At 42.8% G+C, this 18,773-nt stretch overlaps 1 protein-coding gene across 1 annotated transcript in view; it reads left to right on the top strand.

The window, feature by feature from the left end:
* Positions 1 to 15,203: 15,203 nt before the first annotated feature.
* Positions 15,204 to 18,773, top strand: part of LOC308097484 (laminin subunit alpha-5-like) — a 103,898-nt gene continuing 100,328 nt past the window's right edge. Inside the window, 3 exon segments of the mRNA XM_080445277.1 lie at positions 15,204 to 15,595; positions 15,598 to 15,716; positions 15,718 to 15,741. Of these exon segments, the coding sequence (XP_080301403.1) occupies positions 15,430 to 15,595; positions 15,598 to 15,716; positions 15,718 to 15,741 (309 nt within the window). The 5' untranslated portion in view covers positions 15,204 to 15,429.

Raw genomic sequence — 18,773 nt, 5'->3', positions numbered from 1 at the left:
TTTCTTGTGTCTTAAATTCTCCTTACAGAAGTAATTTACTTGTCCATTCTATTTCTGAATTTCTTATAGCTCAGTATTCCGGAGTCTTTTTTTCTTTTCTCATAATTGTGACTTAAGGTAGGGTAAGTGATTTGCGTTGGTTAAAATAATTGTTAAATAGCTCTATATTCTGATAGTACTCATTGCTGTAGAGTGTTTGTTCAGTATTAGGAGTCTCCTTGTCTCTCCACCTCTTTATTAAACAGAAAATGCATTTTCGTTTCAGTTTCATTTCCAATTTTATCCAACCAGGACAGAGAACTCAATCAGGATACAGATTAAACAAGTGAAATTGGAAGTGATGACACTAAGAAATGAGCAGACAAAATTGGAACTGGAACACTATACAAATTAAGCTTAAAAATTGGTACTTTCTCCTGATTGGCTGAGATTTTGACACCTACCAAAAAATGTATTTTCTGTTTATTAAAGAGCTGGAGAGACAGGGAGACATCTGTTACTGAAAAAACACTCTATAACAATGATTACTATCAGAATATAGTATTTTAACCTTTTAACAAAATACTTTTTGTTTTAACCAAAAAATATCACTTACCCTACCTTTAGTATCTCAACATTTTTATTACTCACAAATGCGAGTCAAGAATTGTGGAACATCATCAGGTAGCAGTTGTGAGGTATTTCCTTCAGTCACAGAAATGGACCTGTATAACTATACACTAATAAGCAACTGCATTGAAGAATTTGTATGTTGAGGTTTGGCCTACATCAAAAATCACAGCACACAAGTACATAACAGTTTGTGCCAGTGCCTATAAGGGCCGTTCACACCATGCGCTATAACGATAACTATATCATTCACCATTGTCCTTGTTATAGATGTGAGGACTCTGCTGCCATCCACTTTAATTAGGTTCCGATTTTGAAAACTTAACCTGCCATTGCCAGACTGATCACGTGGGCACTCGCACGTTTAGTGAGACTGAGTGATCCTATGTGATCAGTCTGGCAATGCCAGGCTAGAAAACGGTATCGTAGTTCTAGTGCTTGGTGTGACTACTCACGTAAATTAAGGAGGCAATTTTTTTTTCTGGCAAGGCTTAGGTTCTAACAAAGGTAACGTCAAGTTGATGGAAAAATACAAAACTGAAAGAATGTTCTCTATTCATCTTGATGGAAGTTTTTTGTTAAGTTAAAGCTCTATATTCTGACAGCAATCAGTCCTAGAGTGTTCGTGCAGTAACAGGTCACCCCGCCTCTCCAGCTCTTAGATACAAAATACATTTTCAGGTTGGTTGCCAATTTCATCACGAGAGTGTACCCAACTACCCATTTATCAGCTTCAAATTTATAGTGTTCGAGTTTGTAGTGTCATCACTTCCAATTTCAGTTGTTTATCCATCCTGTATGCGTTCTCTCCCCTGATTGGATGAAATTGGTATCCAGACCTGAAATGTTCTGTTTACTAAATAGCTGGAAAGACCGGTAGACCTGTCATTGAACACTCAGTCTATAGTGATGATTATTATTTTAATATAGAGCTATTTGACAAATATCACTTACTGCACCTTAAGGTGGAGTTGGCACCTATTTTCTAAAGTTTATTAACTCCAGAAAACCAAACTATTTTCTAAAGTTTAGATAATGGGTTGGTTTAGATTTAGAATCTAAACCAATACAGCCATTAATGTACACACCTTGGCCACTAGAGGGAAGCATTTGACAACAAATGGATACTATCAATTACTGCTACAGTACTCTACATTGCCAGAGTGATGGGTCCTATGAGGAAACGAACATTTGTCAATGAAAACGGAGGGAACATTGCTGGTATGTTGTGGGGGGTATTTCTCATTTGGGTTTAGGCCAACACAAATTTGTGTAATTTTTCCACACATATTTGTCAAGTGTATAGGAACAATACAGGCTGTTAAACCTATAATTTTCTCAACAAAGCACACTTACCTTTCATTTCTTTTTTTAGGACCCTAATTAGTTATAATTTGTGCCATGAATCACTTTTTAATTATGTGTCACAGTTACACATGGCTATTATCTCACTTTAGATCAAAACACTTCTGGTGTTTTTCTAAGAACCCTCTGGCATTCAAATAACCAGTGAGCAAATGAAATGGATGTCTGCGTGAATGACAGGGCCTGGGGAAGGTATGGAGGGGATATAGCTGTCATTAGCTTAAACACAGTATAGAGTGCCTATATGGTGTTTCTGTGTCTGAACCTAAATACCGACTGAATGTCAGCTGTCACTACTTAATTCCTGTCTTTCCCACACACAGTGCTTCGTCTCCGTACTTCTCTACTCCATCCCTTGAATCTCTAACTAGTCCACCTCTTTCTCCTCTTCCTCTATTCTCTGTCTCTTTACTGCACTTTGCTTTACTGATGTCCCCTATTTCTCTATGACGTAGACTAGAGTCTACAACATCATCATGGTCACATCTCTTTCTTGCCTCCCTCATTCTCTCCTGTACTCACTCACTCACTCTCTCTCTCTCTCTCTAGATCGCTCCTTCTCTCTGTCTTTTTCTTCTCTCCCCTAGGTGAAATAAAGCCTAAGAAAGTTACAGATTTTCAAATGAAAAATTGCCATCGCTTGATAATGTTGGTGAAGCCGAATTGTACATTCGGCTTTACTAAGCATTGGTGTCTGCCTATTCCTCTGTCTCCATCCACTCTCTCTCACTCTCCCTCCTGTCATTCTCTCTCCATCCCTCCCTCCCTCCTCTCTCTTCACCTCCAACCAGGTGAAATGACAGACCCTGGAGCGAGTGTCCCCTCCACCATCAGCTGAGTCTTGTCATTACATCACTTCCTGATTACAGGCCGTTAGCCACCTGCCTCTTATCTCACTGTGGGAAAACAGGCCGGTGGGATTTGAACCTATATCTCCACCTCTCCCACGAGTGAGGAATTGAAAGGGTTCAGATAAGTTGGGAAAGAGATGAGGCACGCTTGGAGCATCCTTGGAAACTAGCTTTAATGTTTTATTTATTATGAACTGGCTAGTTTTTTTTTAAATGGACGAGAGAAAACCAAACTGGTTCCGTCATATTCATTAACTATCATAACAGCAGCTGCCTTTAAGTTGGGTCTATATTGGTATAGATGCAGCTCTCCTTTAAATGTAATCAGGCGTGTTTCAGAGTATCTCTGTTGATTACACCTTTGGAATAATCTTCCAACAATAAAGGAAAATGTAGAAATAGTTTACATTTTATTTTTCTCTTTTATTAGAAAGAGATACATGGGTGAGAGCAGTGAGGCGTTGGTCAAACGTTTGATCATTTGATATTTTCGTTTGAATGTTAAAAAGACAGTTTAAACATCTGTCTGTAGATGTCTTTGTATGTCCTCTGGGGGATATTAGTCTGAAACATCTGGTGACCCTGGCGCGCACTCACGCACACACACACACACACACACACACACACACACACACACACACAAACCACAGGCCTAAGAATGCATGCTTTCTCCCGCAACCTCACTGTTGTCTTGCTCTCTGTTTCTTCTCTATTTTACAAATACAACTTACTCCTTATACACCTCTGTACAGGTACAGATAACATTTGTCAGTCTCCCTTTATAGTTCATTATAGGCCTATTATCTCTTTTGGCGTGGTCCCCCCCAAGGATTGCTGGGGGTGCCCAGACCCCACTACTGTTTTGGCCTGTTTTTCAGACACACATGTTGGAAACGATGCAAATAGGGAATGCATGCCCCACCCTGACATGCAATACTCATCATACCCGTTGTCTGTCTGCCTGTGTCCCCTTTGTGCCCATATATGGAGATCTCTGTATCGGTCTGCCTGTGTCCCTTTTATGCCCATATATGGAGAACTCTATATCTGTCTGACTCTGTTCTTGTCCCTTTTATACCCATATATGGAGATCCCTGATGTTATCAGGATAAACCCATATGGGCATATCGGGGGGGATTGGCGGTTGTTCTTGTGCAGTGGTAAATGTCTGTGGAGAAGGTCTGAAGAGTGCAAACTGACTGTGGACAGTAGACTGATTAAGTAATCAAATGGCAGGTGTGGGGAATTTGCCAAATCAAGCTTAGGCTGGGGTTCTCATGGCAATCAATTGGCTCATTTGGGCCACGGCCAGAGCCTTTTCTTGCGGTTCTGGACAACCGCCTATCCAACCGACTCGACGCCGGGCAACTGCACTCCCTCGAGTTGTCTACGACGTGTGTGGCTTATTTGAATTCGGTCAGTCGAACGGTTCCTGAGATACGTGGATTACAGACGTCTTTCTGTCTCTGTTTTATAGTTACACACAGGGACACACTGTCTCTCTTCCTCTCTGTCTTCCTCCCTCTATCTCTCATACATGCACACACATGTGCACACACATGCACACTCCCAGCAGGGTGAAGTCATGTTGGCCCTTGGCCAGTGGCCCCCTCTTGACAAGCAGGTTCTAATCCCCTGTTGGCTCAGGGATGACGCGGGAGCACCAAGGTCAAGATGAGGCCCCTCACACACACACACACACACACACACATACACACACACACACACAGAGACACACACACATCCCCGGGCGGCACCCATCCATATGCTCTGGTCCCTTACCCTCCATACCTTGTGTCTCGTTAACCCTGATTTAGATTCCTTTTACTGTGAAAACCTAACCCTCTAAGCACCTTGCAAATATGTCTGGGGATTAAGGAACATTACCTGCCTTTTTACATTGCTTACCCGTCTTTTCAGATTATTCTTAAGCGGTTTTTGCTTCATTTCAGAGAGGCGGGAAAAGGACAGAGAGATGGGACACATGTGAGACATGATACGAGTTGAATTCAAACTAGGTCTCTCGCCACTCACAAAGGAGCACGTGGTGCACTAACTGTGTCACCAGACACTCTTTACCATTTTAACCTGAATACAATTTTCTATTTGTGTTCCTTGAGTGGAAACCCAACTTTATAAGCACCTTGCAAATGTGGTTTTCTTCAAAACACTATGTGTCCTGTTTGCTACAAACACATTTTTCATAAATCTGTATTTCTTGTTGAAATGGCCCTCTTGTTCCTTTCTAACAGCATGTCTTGTGTTGTGTGGGCATCTCGTTTTGGAACAAAAACCCTTCCTTCTCAGAACAGTTGAAGCAGTGATGTGTGTGTTTCAGCCCTGGGCTTGGAAGCTCAGTTAGGTGAATGGAGCGTGTTGTGACTAGCATCACAATGATCTAAACATGAATGTACTGTAAGTAAAAGCCCCTTTACCTGCCCAGTACCCCTCACCTGGCCCCATGCATACCATGCACACGTACATATGCACACATACCTTTCATAGGTAGGTATAGGGGGGGACGGAAACTGAACACACACAGAGCAAACAAAGAACATTTTGTTTCAGCCCTTTCAGACCATCTGTACCTTTCGAAGGTACAGATGGTTTGGTCCTTGCTCCTAGTATGTCACGATCTGACTATGAATATATATTTGTTTTTATTAGTTGCAAAGATAAAGTGCATAATAGTTTATTTCCTACAGATGCTATTTTTAATCTCACATTACAGAAGATCATCTTTTTCTCTTCAATCTCACTCTTTCTTTTCTCTCCGTTTTTCTGTCATTCTAATCTAAACTGTCATTCTGTCATTTCTCCCATTCTCTATTTTTATATGATTCCGTAATCCCTCTCACGCTTTTCCTCCTGTCCCCAAACATCTCTCTCTCTCTCTCTCTCTCTCTCTCTCTCTCTTGTCTCTTCATGTCTCTGCGTGTTTGTCCGCGCAAACTTCAAAAGCAGCTTCAAGTCCAGAAAAAGAAGGCCTGCAGGATGAAAGACGGAATGAGAGGGAGATGGCGGGAGGGAGAAGGGTTATTGGAAGGAAGGGAAGAGGAAGAGGATGGTAGCTTTGGAAGGAAGGCAATGATGATGAACGGAAGGAGACAGAAGAGGGGGATTGGACAAGAGTGTTGGGAGAAAGAAATCAGAGAAGAGGAGAAGAGGTGGTAGGGAGACAGTGTTCATTAAAGGAGTAGTTCACCCAAAAAATTACTTATTTTCTATCACACCCCATGAAACCTTGAAGATTTTTTTGCATTCCTAAGCCAATAATTTGATGACCGGAGACTCAAAGAGTCAATAGGAGACTCAAAGTGTCTCCTATTTATTCTCCTACTGACCGATGACCCGGTCAGCAAACTATTGACTTAGGAATGTCTCCATGAATTCAAGGCTTCATGGGGTGTATAATTGATAGAAAATAAGTCATTGTTTTGGGTGAACTACTCCTTTAATGAACACTGTCTCCTTCCCACCTCTTCTCTGATTTCTTTTTCCCATGAGTCCCAACACTCTTGTCCAGTCCCTCTCTTCTTTAAACAGCAAGTGCAACGGTCCATTCACTGACACAGAGACACAGAGTAAAAGAGAGAGAAAGGATGGATAGAGGGAAGGGGGCCACCAGGATTGCATGTTTGAAGTGTTTTGTTAAAAGAGACAAAGAGTTGGGCATGTAGGTACCTGTACCACACACTCTACCCCCCACCCTCCAGTGTCACACACAAAGACACCACTCCTTTATCACACACACACACACACACACACACACACACACACACACACACACACACACACACAGTGCAGAGGGGAGCTGTAATTGAAGTGCTATGGACTAGGAGAGGGGGATCTTTTGCTGTGTGTGTGTGTGTGTGTGTGTGTGTGTGTGTGTGTGTGTGTGTGTGTGTGTGTGTGTGTGTGTGTGTGTGTGTGTGTGTGTGTGTGTGTGTGTGTGTGTGTGTGTGTGTGTGTGTGTGTGGTGGGGGGGCAGTGTAGTGACACACAGTAGTGAGTGTGAATTACTGAAAGTCTAGTTGTAAAAGTATTACATTTAGCATTAACATGAGAGATAAGAGAATTACACTAAATCCACATTAAAGTGAGAGAAAGGGGCAACAGAGAGAAAAGTTGTGAGGGGAGAGAGGGAGGGGGGGGCAGAGAGACTCACACTAGATTACACTACACACACACACACAAAGGTGTTGATGTGGGAAAACTGTAATTTTATCAAGGAACAAGTGAATGGAGGAGACAGGAAGAGACAGACGGACAAGGAAATGCCAGAGGAGATACCTGCATGGTGGTTCCTCTCATCTCCAAAACACCATTGACTATGAGGGTGGAGAGGCAGCGGAATGTGTCTGCTATAGCTAACAGCTACCATGCTAACTGGACCTAAACGACCATGGTAATACAGGAGTCTGAGTCAGGACTGTAGAATAGATATCCTGCCAATGCTCAGTGTCTGTGTGTGTGTGTGTGTGTGTGTGTGTGTGTGTGTGTGTGTGTGTGTGTGTGTGTGTGTGTGCGTGCGTGTGCGTGCGTGCGTGCGTGCGTGTGTGTGTGTGTGTGTGCGCGCGTGCGTGCGTGTGTGTGTGTGTTTAATAAGTAAGTAAGTAAGTAAATTGTATTTGTAAAGCACCTTTCGAAACAGTGTTACAAAGTGCTGTACAATGGAACACAAAATACACACAAATAACAAGATACAAACAGGGTATTATAGTACAAAATATTGAAAAAGTACAAAACAGCAAGGATAAAAACAAAGCATTGACCTATGTGAGTCAGGTAAAACTTCATAGGACAAAGTGCTTACGAAACAAATGTGTTTTAAGCATGCTCTTAAAACCTGTGTGGTGTGCTGACAGTGTTTTTTAACATCAATCGTCATGGCGTCATCCCAGCTGTAGCTTATAGAGAGAAGTGCTGAGAGTAGCCTCCTGGTGACATGATCACACACTGTCACATGGGAGAGGAGAGCAGAGGAGAGGAGAGGAGAGGAGAGGAGAGGAGAGGAGAGGAGAAAGGGGGCAAGGAGAAGAGGTTGGAAGAGGGGAGGCTAGAGGAGAAGGGGTGCCATGAGAGTAGATGGAGAAAGGAGAGAGAAGCTGGGTAAAAGAAGAAGAAACTAATGCAGAGTAACAAATACGTAGATTTTCTTTCTTTCTTTCTTTCTTTCTTTCTTTCTTTCTTTCTTTCTTTCTTTCTTTCTTTCTTTCTTTCTTTCTTTAACCGTGTGTGTGTGTGTGTGTGTGTGTGTGTGTGTGTGTGTGTGTGTGTGTGTGTGTGTGTGTGTGTGTGTGTGTGTGTGTGTGTGTGTGTGTGTGTGTGTGTGTGTGTGTGTGTGTGTACATGTATGCATGGAACAGTGGGGGGGGTTTGAGGGGTTCAATTGGCAGAATAGTTACCACGGCAACAGGTGGCCTATTCCCCGCTCCCCTGGCATCTCCTAGGCAACCAGGAAGTGGATTAGTTCTAGAGTTCAGTTAGAGAGAGAGAGAGACAGACAATTGTTAATGAGGTGAAACAACAGACTTTCTCTCTCTTTCTCTTTTTACACCTCCATCTCTCTCAGTTTTTTCTTTTGTGTTCCTCTCTATTTCTCTTTCTCTCTGCTTCTGTCTCTCTTTCTCACTTTTCCTCTCTCTTTTATCTCTTATCCTGTCTCATCTATCTGTTTATACCTTTACTATCATTATTCCCTTTCATTTATTTCCATGCTATTAGTGATTCTTTTCTATTAAAGCCTATGTACCTTTTCTTAATGAATACATTTAAAACATTTTCCAATCTGTATGGTAGAGTATGTTAATACAATATAATTGGGGTGGTTGTATTTTGTCTCCCTGCTCTTCTATTGAGACATTTAGATCGTGTCAAAGGTCATGTCTCACCTAGACAAAGGATCTGAGACTAATTTTGATCTGATGGTCAAAATTCAATTTGTCCCCCAATCCACCAGGCCGGCTCTATTAATGGTAAAAAAAAATCTGCACTTAAGCAGGAAACCAGCAGGTTCAAATCACACTCACAAAGAGTATATAGTTTGTGCACTGACTGGCTGAGCCACCAGGCAGCCCAACCTAGGGAGAAACTGAGTCAACCTGGGCTAGCGCTGTTACGACCCCAAAACAGAGCAATTATAAATATAAAAAAGAAAAGTGTTGCAAAATTGGCCTCATGGTGGCGCTATAATAGGGCAATGTTAAAAGGGTGGCATTTGTTCTTCAATGTAGTGCGAATGTGCGTGCAAAGTGTCGCAATCGGACGCTGCATTCATGATTTGTGGCATTTTGTTCAAAACGGGCCACTCCTGCAAACTTTAGATGTCAATGTTAGCCAATCAGGATGGAATATGAACATTTTAAAAGATCCATCGTGATCACATCATAGTGATCACATGACTATAGAGATCAAGTGTACCGATGTGCGTGAAATTTGGATAAATTCTGAAGGCTTAATATCAAAGAATGTGTTTTACATAAGTCGGCCTCCTGGTGGCGCTATGAAAGGCAAATGTGAAAAATGCAGGTCAGTTGTTTTTCCTTGGCCTCTAGGGAGTGTGCGTGCAAAGTTTCATGCAGATCGGTGCAGTTATAGGTAAAAACATAAATCGTCCATTTATAGCGCCACCATGAGGCTGATTTGAACATTTTCAAGTGGCATTTCTTCCTCGGCCTAGTGGGAATGTGCGTGTGAAATCTCACGGAAATCGCAAGCTGCGTTCATGATTTGAGGCATTTTGTTGAAAACGGAGCAATCCTGCAAACTTTGGAAGCCAACCTTAGCCAATCAGGATGAAATATGGAAAATTGGACAGATCCGTGTTGATCACATGACTATAGAGATACTGTGTACTGATTTGCGTGATGTTTGGATAAAATCTGTAGGAGTACTGTCAAGAAGTGTGTTTTGCAAAAAGCGGCCTCCTGGTGGTGCTATAAAAGGCTAATTTGAAAAATTTGGGGCAGAGGTTCTGCTCTGTCATCCAGGGAGTGTGTGTGCACAGTTTCGTTGCGATCAAGCCATCGGTGCCGGAGATTAGCTGTACACAAAATGACAGAATGACGGACACACGGACGGACACACACACACACACACACACACGGACGGACGGACAGGGGGCAAAACATACTCTCTCGCCATGCCTTTCGGCCTGGCGGAGACAATTAGTTCCTGGGTAGCACTGTGTGTCAGTGGAAATCAGCAGTGGTGTAAAGTAACTAAGTACATTTACTTAAGTACTGTACTAAAGTAACATTTTGAGGTATTTGTACTTTACTTGAGTATTTCCAATTTCCAATACTTTTACTTCTACTCTCTAGATTACCTCTACATCTCAGAGGCAAATATTGTACTTTTACTCCACTACATTTATTTGAAAACTTTAGTTACTAGTTACTTTTCAGATATAAATTATTACATTATAAAACATACATTAACCACTTTAGCTCTATTTTATACCTAGGCTATTTGAAAATAGCCGATCTACAAGCTCACAACGTGTCGCAGCGCGACACGTTGTGAGCTTGTAGATCTGCTATTTTCAAATATTTAGTACTTTTACTTTTGATACTTTAAGTACATTTTGATGCCAATACTTTTGTACTTTTACTCAGTAGTACATTTTGAATTCTGGACTTTTACTTGTAACAAAGTATTTTTATATTGCAGTATTGGTACTTTTACTTAAGTAAATAATTTGAGTACTTTTTCCACCACTGGAAATCAGCCTAATTAATTATTAACAATCTCATTAGCTTCTGTATGGAAAACAGTGAGATGATGAACTGGCCCTGATTGACACTGTAGTGGAGCTCAGAATAATGAGGAATAATCATGGGGATAATTTTTGGTTCTGTATGGAAATTGGCCGTAATGCCTGATTAGCCCAAATGGCTCTTTTGGTGAAAACCTGGTTAATTCCAAAACTGCACACTGAAAAGTGTGTCCTGGCTGTCCTTTTCGACAATGACATTTTTAGGAGCATGCTAATACAAGTAGTTGACGTGGTGGAACCTCAGTGTAAACCAGGCTAGTGAATGAAACCGCTAGCCCTGTTTGATCCTGGAGTGGAAACTAAGCTTATGAATTAAACTTACTCGCCACATTCTATTCTGTAGTGTAAACCAGGCTAATAAATCAAACCGTAACTAGCCCTGTTTGGTCCTGTTGTGTAATCCAGGCTAATGAAAATGTTTCTAACCTTGTTTGGTCCTATAATACACTGTTTCTCAACTGGAGGTCCTTGAGGGGGTTCTAGGTGGTCCCCAGCTAATTGATGAATAGTCAGGAACCAAATGGACCCTTAGGGGTTTCGTTACACACTCAAGCTATTTACAGTGTAGATCGTCCCAGAGATAAGATTTGATCAAATGAGGGTCCGTGGCCTAATGCATCTCAAACTGGGGGGTCCTTGAACATAAAAAGGTTGAGAATCACTGCTGTAGTAAGGACCACCTTGAAAACACTGCATCTCATGGGGCATATCCTCCTGAAAATAAATGACTTGCCAGTAGTCCCTCTCACGTCTCATATTTGCGTATTTGTCCAACCCTACGGCCTGTCGGTCGGTTCTGCAGTCCTGTGGAATGTTCTAGTGTGTCAGTCAATGGAGTTCCGCTGCATTAACACCCTGCCTACAGACTGACCCAAACCACCCCAGGTCACTGACCCTGCAGCATACTTGTGTGCGTGCGTGCATTGATAGTAGCAGAGACCGGGTGTGTGTGTGGTGTAAATGTGACAGTGAGTTGACAGGCCAGGCCAAAGTTCAACATGTGTAGGACAGACGGTGTGGTAAACACAGAGGAAGCGTAAGTGTGTGGTACGCGACCTCTGGACACTGTGGAGACACTGCGGAGACACCTGTCTGTCCCTTTACCTGTCTGTTTCTGCACTGTTAAGTCCTCAGTGTTCATGTAACTCTGGGAGTGTACAAATGTAAACAAATGGACCTGTAAGGGTCTATTTGGATACATATGTATTACGTGGATAAATTAACACTGAGGATTTTAATGACTGTGTATGCATACCTGATATACTGTCTCTCTCTGCAATATTTTACTGTAACTTTATTTTATCTGCTACCTGCTCTGTCCATGTGTCCTTTTGTCATTGTGTCTATCCGTCTATACGTGTATGTCTATCTGCACAATAAAATCAAGAGCGTTAAGAAAATAAGGGTCCCATTTTACACTTTCACAAGTTAAGGTAAGTTAAGGGAACACTGTTGATTGCACTGTGCCTGTCTAGATAAGATAAGATGAACAAAGATTAACATAAACCTTCTTTTAAGATTAAGATAAGGCCTTTCTGTCTCATCAGTCTACCAGTCTATATGTCTGCATGCCTACTGGTGTCTGTCTGTCTGTCTGTCTGTCTGTCTGTCTGTCTGTCTGTCTGTCTGTCTGTCTGTCTGTCTGTCTGTCTGTCTGTCTGTCTGTCTGTCTGTCTGTCTACTGGCTTTCCACTTGGCTGTCTGTTTCTCTGTCCTCCATGAGATAATGCAAATAACGTTATTACATGAGATCACCAGCTGTTCTGTTTGTGTGTGTGTGTGTGTGTGTGTGTGTGTGTGTGTGTGTGTGTGTGTGTGTGTGTGTGTGTGTGTGTGTGTGTGTGTGTGTGTGTGTGTGTGTGTGTGTGTGTGTGTGTGTGTGTGTGTGTGTGTGTGTGTGTGAGAGAGAGAGGGTGGGGGGGGGGGTTGTGTAGGTCTACTCTTTCATCTTCCAAAGTGGTTCCTGTGGCTTAATTAGATGGCAGCACTCCAGAGTGCCTGTGAGAACACACACACACACACACACACACACACACACACACACACACACACACACACACACACACACACACACACACACACACACACACACACACACACACACACACACACACACACACACACACACACACACACACACACACACACACACAGCTGTTCAGGTGTTCTTATTATGTTTGCTGTGGGAGTTTTAACCTGGGGATTTTCTTCTCAGACAAACACAGAACCAAACCAGTGTGATTTCCTGTCCCGTGGATGTTCAGTGTACAGACAGACACTTTCCTTTTATTTGACACATAGATTTAACAACTTAAACCCTGTACTTGGTCGTGCGAAGTCCCTCAGGACTCTATACTGGTGCCTTTTCTGTTTTCGCTCTACATTTATATCTTCGCTGAAAACAGCCGATGCATCACGTTATAAGCTTGTAGATCTGCTATTTTCGGCGAACGTTTTCCCCAGAATACAGATGCTGATCTGTACATGTGATTCACTGTCTGTCTCTTTAAGAAGACCTAAAGAGTTGGTTGAAGTATTGATTGACTGCACTCTCAGTCACAGGTGATTCAATCATTATGGAGTCCCTCATAAATCAAATGACACCACTGCTACTAAGTTCATACTCTTATCAAGTAAGCATGTTTTGTTTGGCCAAAATAAATGGGTGAAACTGAGGCCCTGTCCTTTTTTAAACTTGTGAGTATCACCAAAGATATACTGTTATATCTTTAGATGTTGTGTCTTTTGAAGTATATATTTTGGGGTTTAGCACCACATAAAAGTGTCATTCTGGGAAATGCCTCCAACCCCTCCAATGACATAACAATATACATAAAGACATAAAGATGTGTGTGTGTGTGTGTGTGTGTGTGTGTGTGTGTGTGTGTGTGTGTGTGTGTGTGTGTGTGTGTGTGTGTGTGTGTGTGTGTGTGTGTGTGTGTGTGTGTGTGTGTGTGTGTGTCCTAGCAGAGAAAGGACATTGAGATGAGTCTATTCAGCTGCGAGAAGAACCATGGAGGATTTAAGTGCAGACGGAATACTGAGTAGACTGTTACTCTGTTAAACACGCACACAAGCATAATCCTCAGTGTGTGTGTGTGTGTGTGTGTGTGTGTGTGTGTGTGTGTGTGTGTGTGTGTGTGTGTGTGTGTGTGTGTGTGTGTGTGTGTGTGTGTGTGTGTGTGTGTGTGTGTGTGTGCGTGCGTGCGTGCGTGCGTGCACTTTTCACTATAAAGTGATAGTCCAACACAAGCTCATTATCGCATCGTATGGTATCATATATTATACTGTACTGCAGGGGTCTTCAATGTTTTTCAGGCCAAGGACCCCTTAGCTGAGAGAGAGATGAAGCAGGGACCCCCACTACATATTGTATAAAATTGTGTTGCATATTATACTTTTTCATAGATAGCTTCATAGACTTCATGTTTTTTTATATATATAGTTTAACATGTTCGATTCATTTTTATGTGTATTTTCAGACATATAACCACTTAACTTAAACCCTCAATCCTCTGTAATAAATTTGACCTGTGACTCTTTAGTTGGTCTGCTCTTTTCCCCTCTATTTTTGGTGAACGTAGATAATGTAAGAAAATTGGCGGCCGCCTGTAGTAACTCCGACGACCTCCCTAACCCTAACCCGGACCCCTCTTTGAAGACCCATGCTGTACTCTCATCATATTGTGTCTTATTGTACTGTACTGTATCCTCTCTTTTCGTATATCGTACCGTTTTGTACAGTTACATGGTTGGGGGTCCAGTTATACTGTATTGTCTCGTATTTTGTACTGTACCGTATGGTCCTATAGTACCATGGTTTAGGTCCAGTAATCAGCTGGGTGTCAGAGATAGAGTGTTGGCTGGAAGGACCAGAGCTAACCAACACCTTGTCTATCTGTCTCTGTCTCACTATCTGTCTGCACTGGAGCTACAGTACACTGTGTGTGTGTGTGTGTGTGTGTGTGTGTGTGTGTGTGTGTGTGTGTGTGTGTGTGTGTGTGTGTGTGTGTGTGTCGGGGGGGGGGGGGGGGGGGGGGGGGTGTTAGTTACACCATTTGTTGTTTTTGCCATTTGTTCAAGTGAAGGTGTAAGGTGATAAACACTGATGAAACTGAATGTCATGGTCAAGGATGGACAAAGGTGCATATTGTGGAATTAATTAATGAATTTTGATTGATTGATTTAATACTTTATTAACAGTTCGCAAAAAAAAAGATTTCCATTGGGGTCCTGTGTATTCAATTCATCAAAACATTTATTGACAGATAAATATACAATACTATGCAAAAACATCATTTCTGGACTTTTTACAGGGGCCAGTTCCAAATTGCAGCCACCTGTAAAGTGCTCTTTTAGTAGAGCTGTTTTCAGTCGGGGATAAATGATTGAATTATACTATGTATTCTACTGACTGATTGGCTTTGTGTCAAAAAGCATACCACAGACAGAGAGAAAGAAAGGGGGCATTAGTGGGCTATACTATCTTTCTACCGCTGGGGACCGCCGTACGGAGCAACAAGGGGAGGGAGAACCCGTTCACTGTGGGCTGGAAAAGCAGGAGCGCAACAGAGACAGAAGAGGTGCCTGGAGGGAGAGGATCTCAAATCACAGCGCAGTGCACCGCTCACTCTCTCTCTGAACTATACTTTCCCACTCTTTCTACTTTTCAACGTTATTCTTTCACGTTTACACCTCAGATGGTCCTTTGTAGCGACGCTTTAGGATTACATCTGCTGCTTTAGTTCACGTTTTTTTACCAAGAATCCCCCTTCCCCTCAAACTTGTTGCCTGTTTGAGCGAGTCTAAGGGGAACAGGTGAAGATGGCGAGAGGAGGAGGAGGGCCGGTGCAGGGGACAGCGTCCTCCCCGGCTTGGTGCGCCCAGACGCGGGTGGTTCTGTTACTTCTACCGCTGCTGTTGCCCCTCTGTACCGAGGTCTCGGGCCAGCAGGAGTTGGCGACTAACGGAGTGAACGGCTTCAGCCTGCACCCCCCTACTTCAACCTGGCGGAGGGCACGAAGATCTCCGCCACGGCCACCTGCGGCGTGGAGGAGGACACGGCGAGACCGATCCACGACCTGTACTGCAAGCTGGTCGGGGGGCCCGTGTTCGGGGGACAGTCAAACCATACAGGTAAAGAGACGGCGGTGCCATGTCTGCTTATTATAAGCGACTTTGGGCTTGTTTTTCCCTGTAAAGTTGCGTGTAAATATTGGTTGCGGCTTGTTTCTAAAGTGGTGCTTTGGGCTTGCTTCCTAATGTGTTCTAACCAGTGGTTCTTCAACATTTTCATGGCAAGGACCCCAGATGAATATGTAATTGTTCGCAGACCCCCCCCCCCCCCCACATCTGAAAATAGTTTGTGCCAGGGACCCCCAGATTTGTGTTGTTAAAATGTTTGAAAAATATTCCAAAAGTAGGCTACCTATTTTTTCCCATGTTTTGTTCTTCTTTTTTTAAAAAAATAGCCGATCTACAAGCTCACAACGTGTTGCTTCGCGACGCATTGTGAGCTTGTTGATCGCTTCTTTTTGGCTTGTTTTCATATAGACCTGGTTGCTTATTTCTCTCGCAAAATCTGGCAACACTGGTAAGAGAATAGACCGGCCCCGGCCGGCGCACTCTGCTTTTCAGACAGAACGTTATTACTGTGTAATAATGCACTGCTGTGTAGGTGTACGGTGGAAAAAGTACTCACATGTTTTACAATGTAGAAATACTCTGTTACAAGTAAAAGTCTGGAATTCAAAATGTAGCCTAGGCTACTTGAGTAAAAGTACAAAAGGTATTGGCATCAAAATGTACTTAAAGTAAGCCTACCAAAAGTAGAAAGTATTCATTATGCAGAATGTCCCATTTCACAAGTTTTAAAAATCTTTTGAAAATAGCAGATCTACAAACTCACAATGCATCGATGCATAGCTTGTAGATTGACTATTTTCAAATGGCCGAATTGTATACAGAGCTGAAATGGTTAATGTATGTTTTGTAATACTAATCAAAATCTACAAAAGTAACTAAAGTTTTCAAATAATTGTAGTGGAGTAAAAGTACAATATTTGCCTCTGAGATGAAGTGGACTGGAGTAGAAGTAAAAGTACTGAAAACTGGAAATACTCCAGTGAAGTAAAAAAAATACCTCAAAATTGTACTTAAGTACAGTAGGCTACTTGAGTAAATGTACTTAGTTACTTTACACCACTGTATTTGAGTAACGTTAGCCTATTAAAAAAACGTGTTCTTGTAACCTATTCTGAACAATTGGGCTCTAAATTTAGTGGACCACTAATAAAATTAAATCTGATACAGTGTAGATTGGGGGTCCCCGAGATCAAAATGCTATCAAATGGGGGGTCCATAGCCTAATCATATGCATATCAAACTTTGGGGTCCTTGAAATTAAAATGGTTTTAGCCCCGGGCATATCTTTTCAAATGGGGGGTCGTGGGCTATTTTGTGTCAGTCGACACATAATAATGTCAATTGACGTGAAAAAGTTTGAGAACCACTGGGCTATACAGTCCCTCTCGCTCTTTTTCTCTCTCTTTCTCTCTCTCTCTCTCTCTCCCACCTGTCCCTGCATTCCTGACGGTGACTGACCCGTGCAGGGCAGCCTATCCTATCAAACTGCGGTTTACTCGGTTGGTTTACTGCCGCTGAGGCCGTTCTCGTCATGCGGAATTCCAAAAGCTGTGGAATAGCCCAGGCCTCCTAGCTCTAGTGCAATGTGTGACAGTGTTAGGGAGATTAGATAGAGGCAGATCCACCACAGAGATGTTGAAGAGTTGTGTGTTTGGTTTGCTGAGTGAGAAAGTCCTATCATGCTGTAGGTTATCTAAACTGAATTGCTCTGTGCGTGCGTGTGCGTGGGTGTGTGTGTGTGTGTGTGTGTGTGTGTGTGTGTGTGTGTGTGTGTGTGTGTCAGTGTGTGTGTGTGTGTGAGAGAGAGAGAGAGATATTAATTAATAGTCAGATAAATAGAAATACATTAAAAGTACAAATTGACCATGAACTCCCATATCAAAGACATTCTCTGGTGAGGGAGAGCATGAACCTGAACAACCCATATGGGCCAAGTCAGTGTATCATAGTCAGTCAGACTGGGCAGAGAGAGCCTGACAGAGCTTGTTGTCAGGCAGGGTTGTGTGATCTGTTGGAACGTTGTAAAAGGGAGTTAAAATGTAAACCCTGCAGATAGAAAACGACTTTCCCCCCAGGGAAGCCATTCCTGGTATTCTATCACAAGAAAGAAATGTCCCGACTCCCTGAGGCCATGCATGCACCTTTTGAGGCTACTGTTTGTAACATAGTGAGAAAGAATGTGTGAGTTTGGGAGTAACGCATAATTTGTGTGTGTGTGTGTGTGTGTGTGTGTGTGGGGGGGGGGGGGGGGGGGGGGGGGGGGGGGGAGGGGGAGGGGGAGAAGAGATAATCTCTGAGTCGTGCTTATCAACAACGGCTGGATTCACATTCCCACACATCAAAGCTCATGCTAGTGATGATAATGTGGAGCCAACCTGCTCTGTTGTATTCTAACCTGCTGCCTGGGGCCGCGGTGGGGCTGTAATGGCCCTGCTGGCAGGGAGCCATGTCCCCCCTCCCTCAAAAAAACTACTGCAAACCAATGGCCTTTCGAACGCCAACCTGTTAATGGAGTAAACACTAGCCACTTTAGCTAATGCTGCTCAGTTATAAAAAAGACATCCCTTTATAATAAATGCACTAAACAAATAGAGAACATGAGTGCAAAGGGATATTTATTTCCAGTGGCAGTCATTATTGATTCCCCCCCCCCCCCTTTCATGCATTTTCCCACTAGACTCCAAGTATTAATCCTACACAGTAACACCTGTGTTAATTTAATGCACAGTCAACCCTCCCCACACATTTCCTGTGTTGCCACTGCTATCCCACTGGCTCACCTCCTCACATGTGAGGAGCCCCCCCACTGTATATTACATTATACACTAAGTAAATGATCATTACACAGCATAAACTGAACTAGCTCGGCTGAAGACCTGACCCTCTGGAGTCCCTATATGTTGGGCATGGGTGTATGTACAAAGAAATTAACATTTTTCATCAGGCTTTCTCAGAACAAACCTGAAGCCTTCAAAACTGCAGTTCAAGACCCTATTTTTCTCAGAACAACCTTCTCGCAAAAG

This window comes from Gymnoscopelus braueri (genome assembly GCF_963280865.1).
Source record: "Gymnoscopelus braueri genome assembly, chromosome: 12".
Lineage (NCBI taxonomy): Eukaryota > Metazoa > Chordata > Actinopteri > Myctophiformes > Myctophidae > Gymnoscopelus > Gymnoscopelus braueri.
This window is presented reverse-complemented; position numbering and strand designations above follow the sequence as displayed.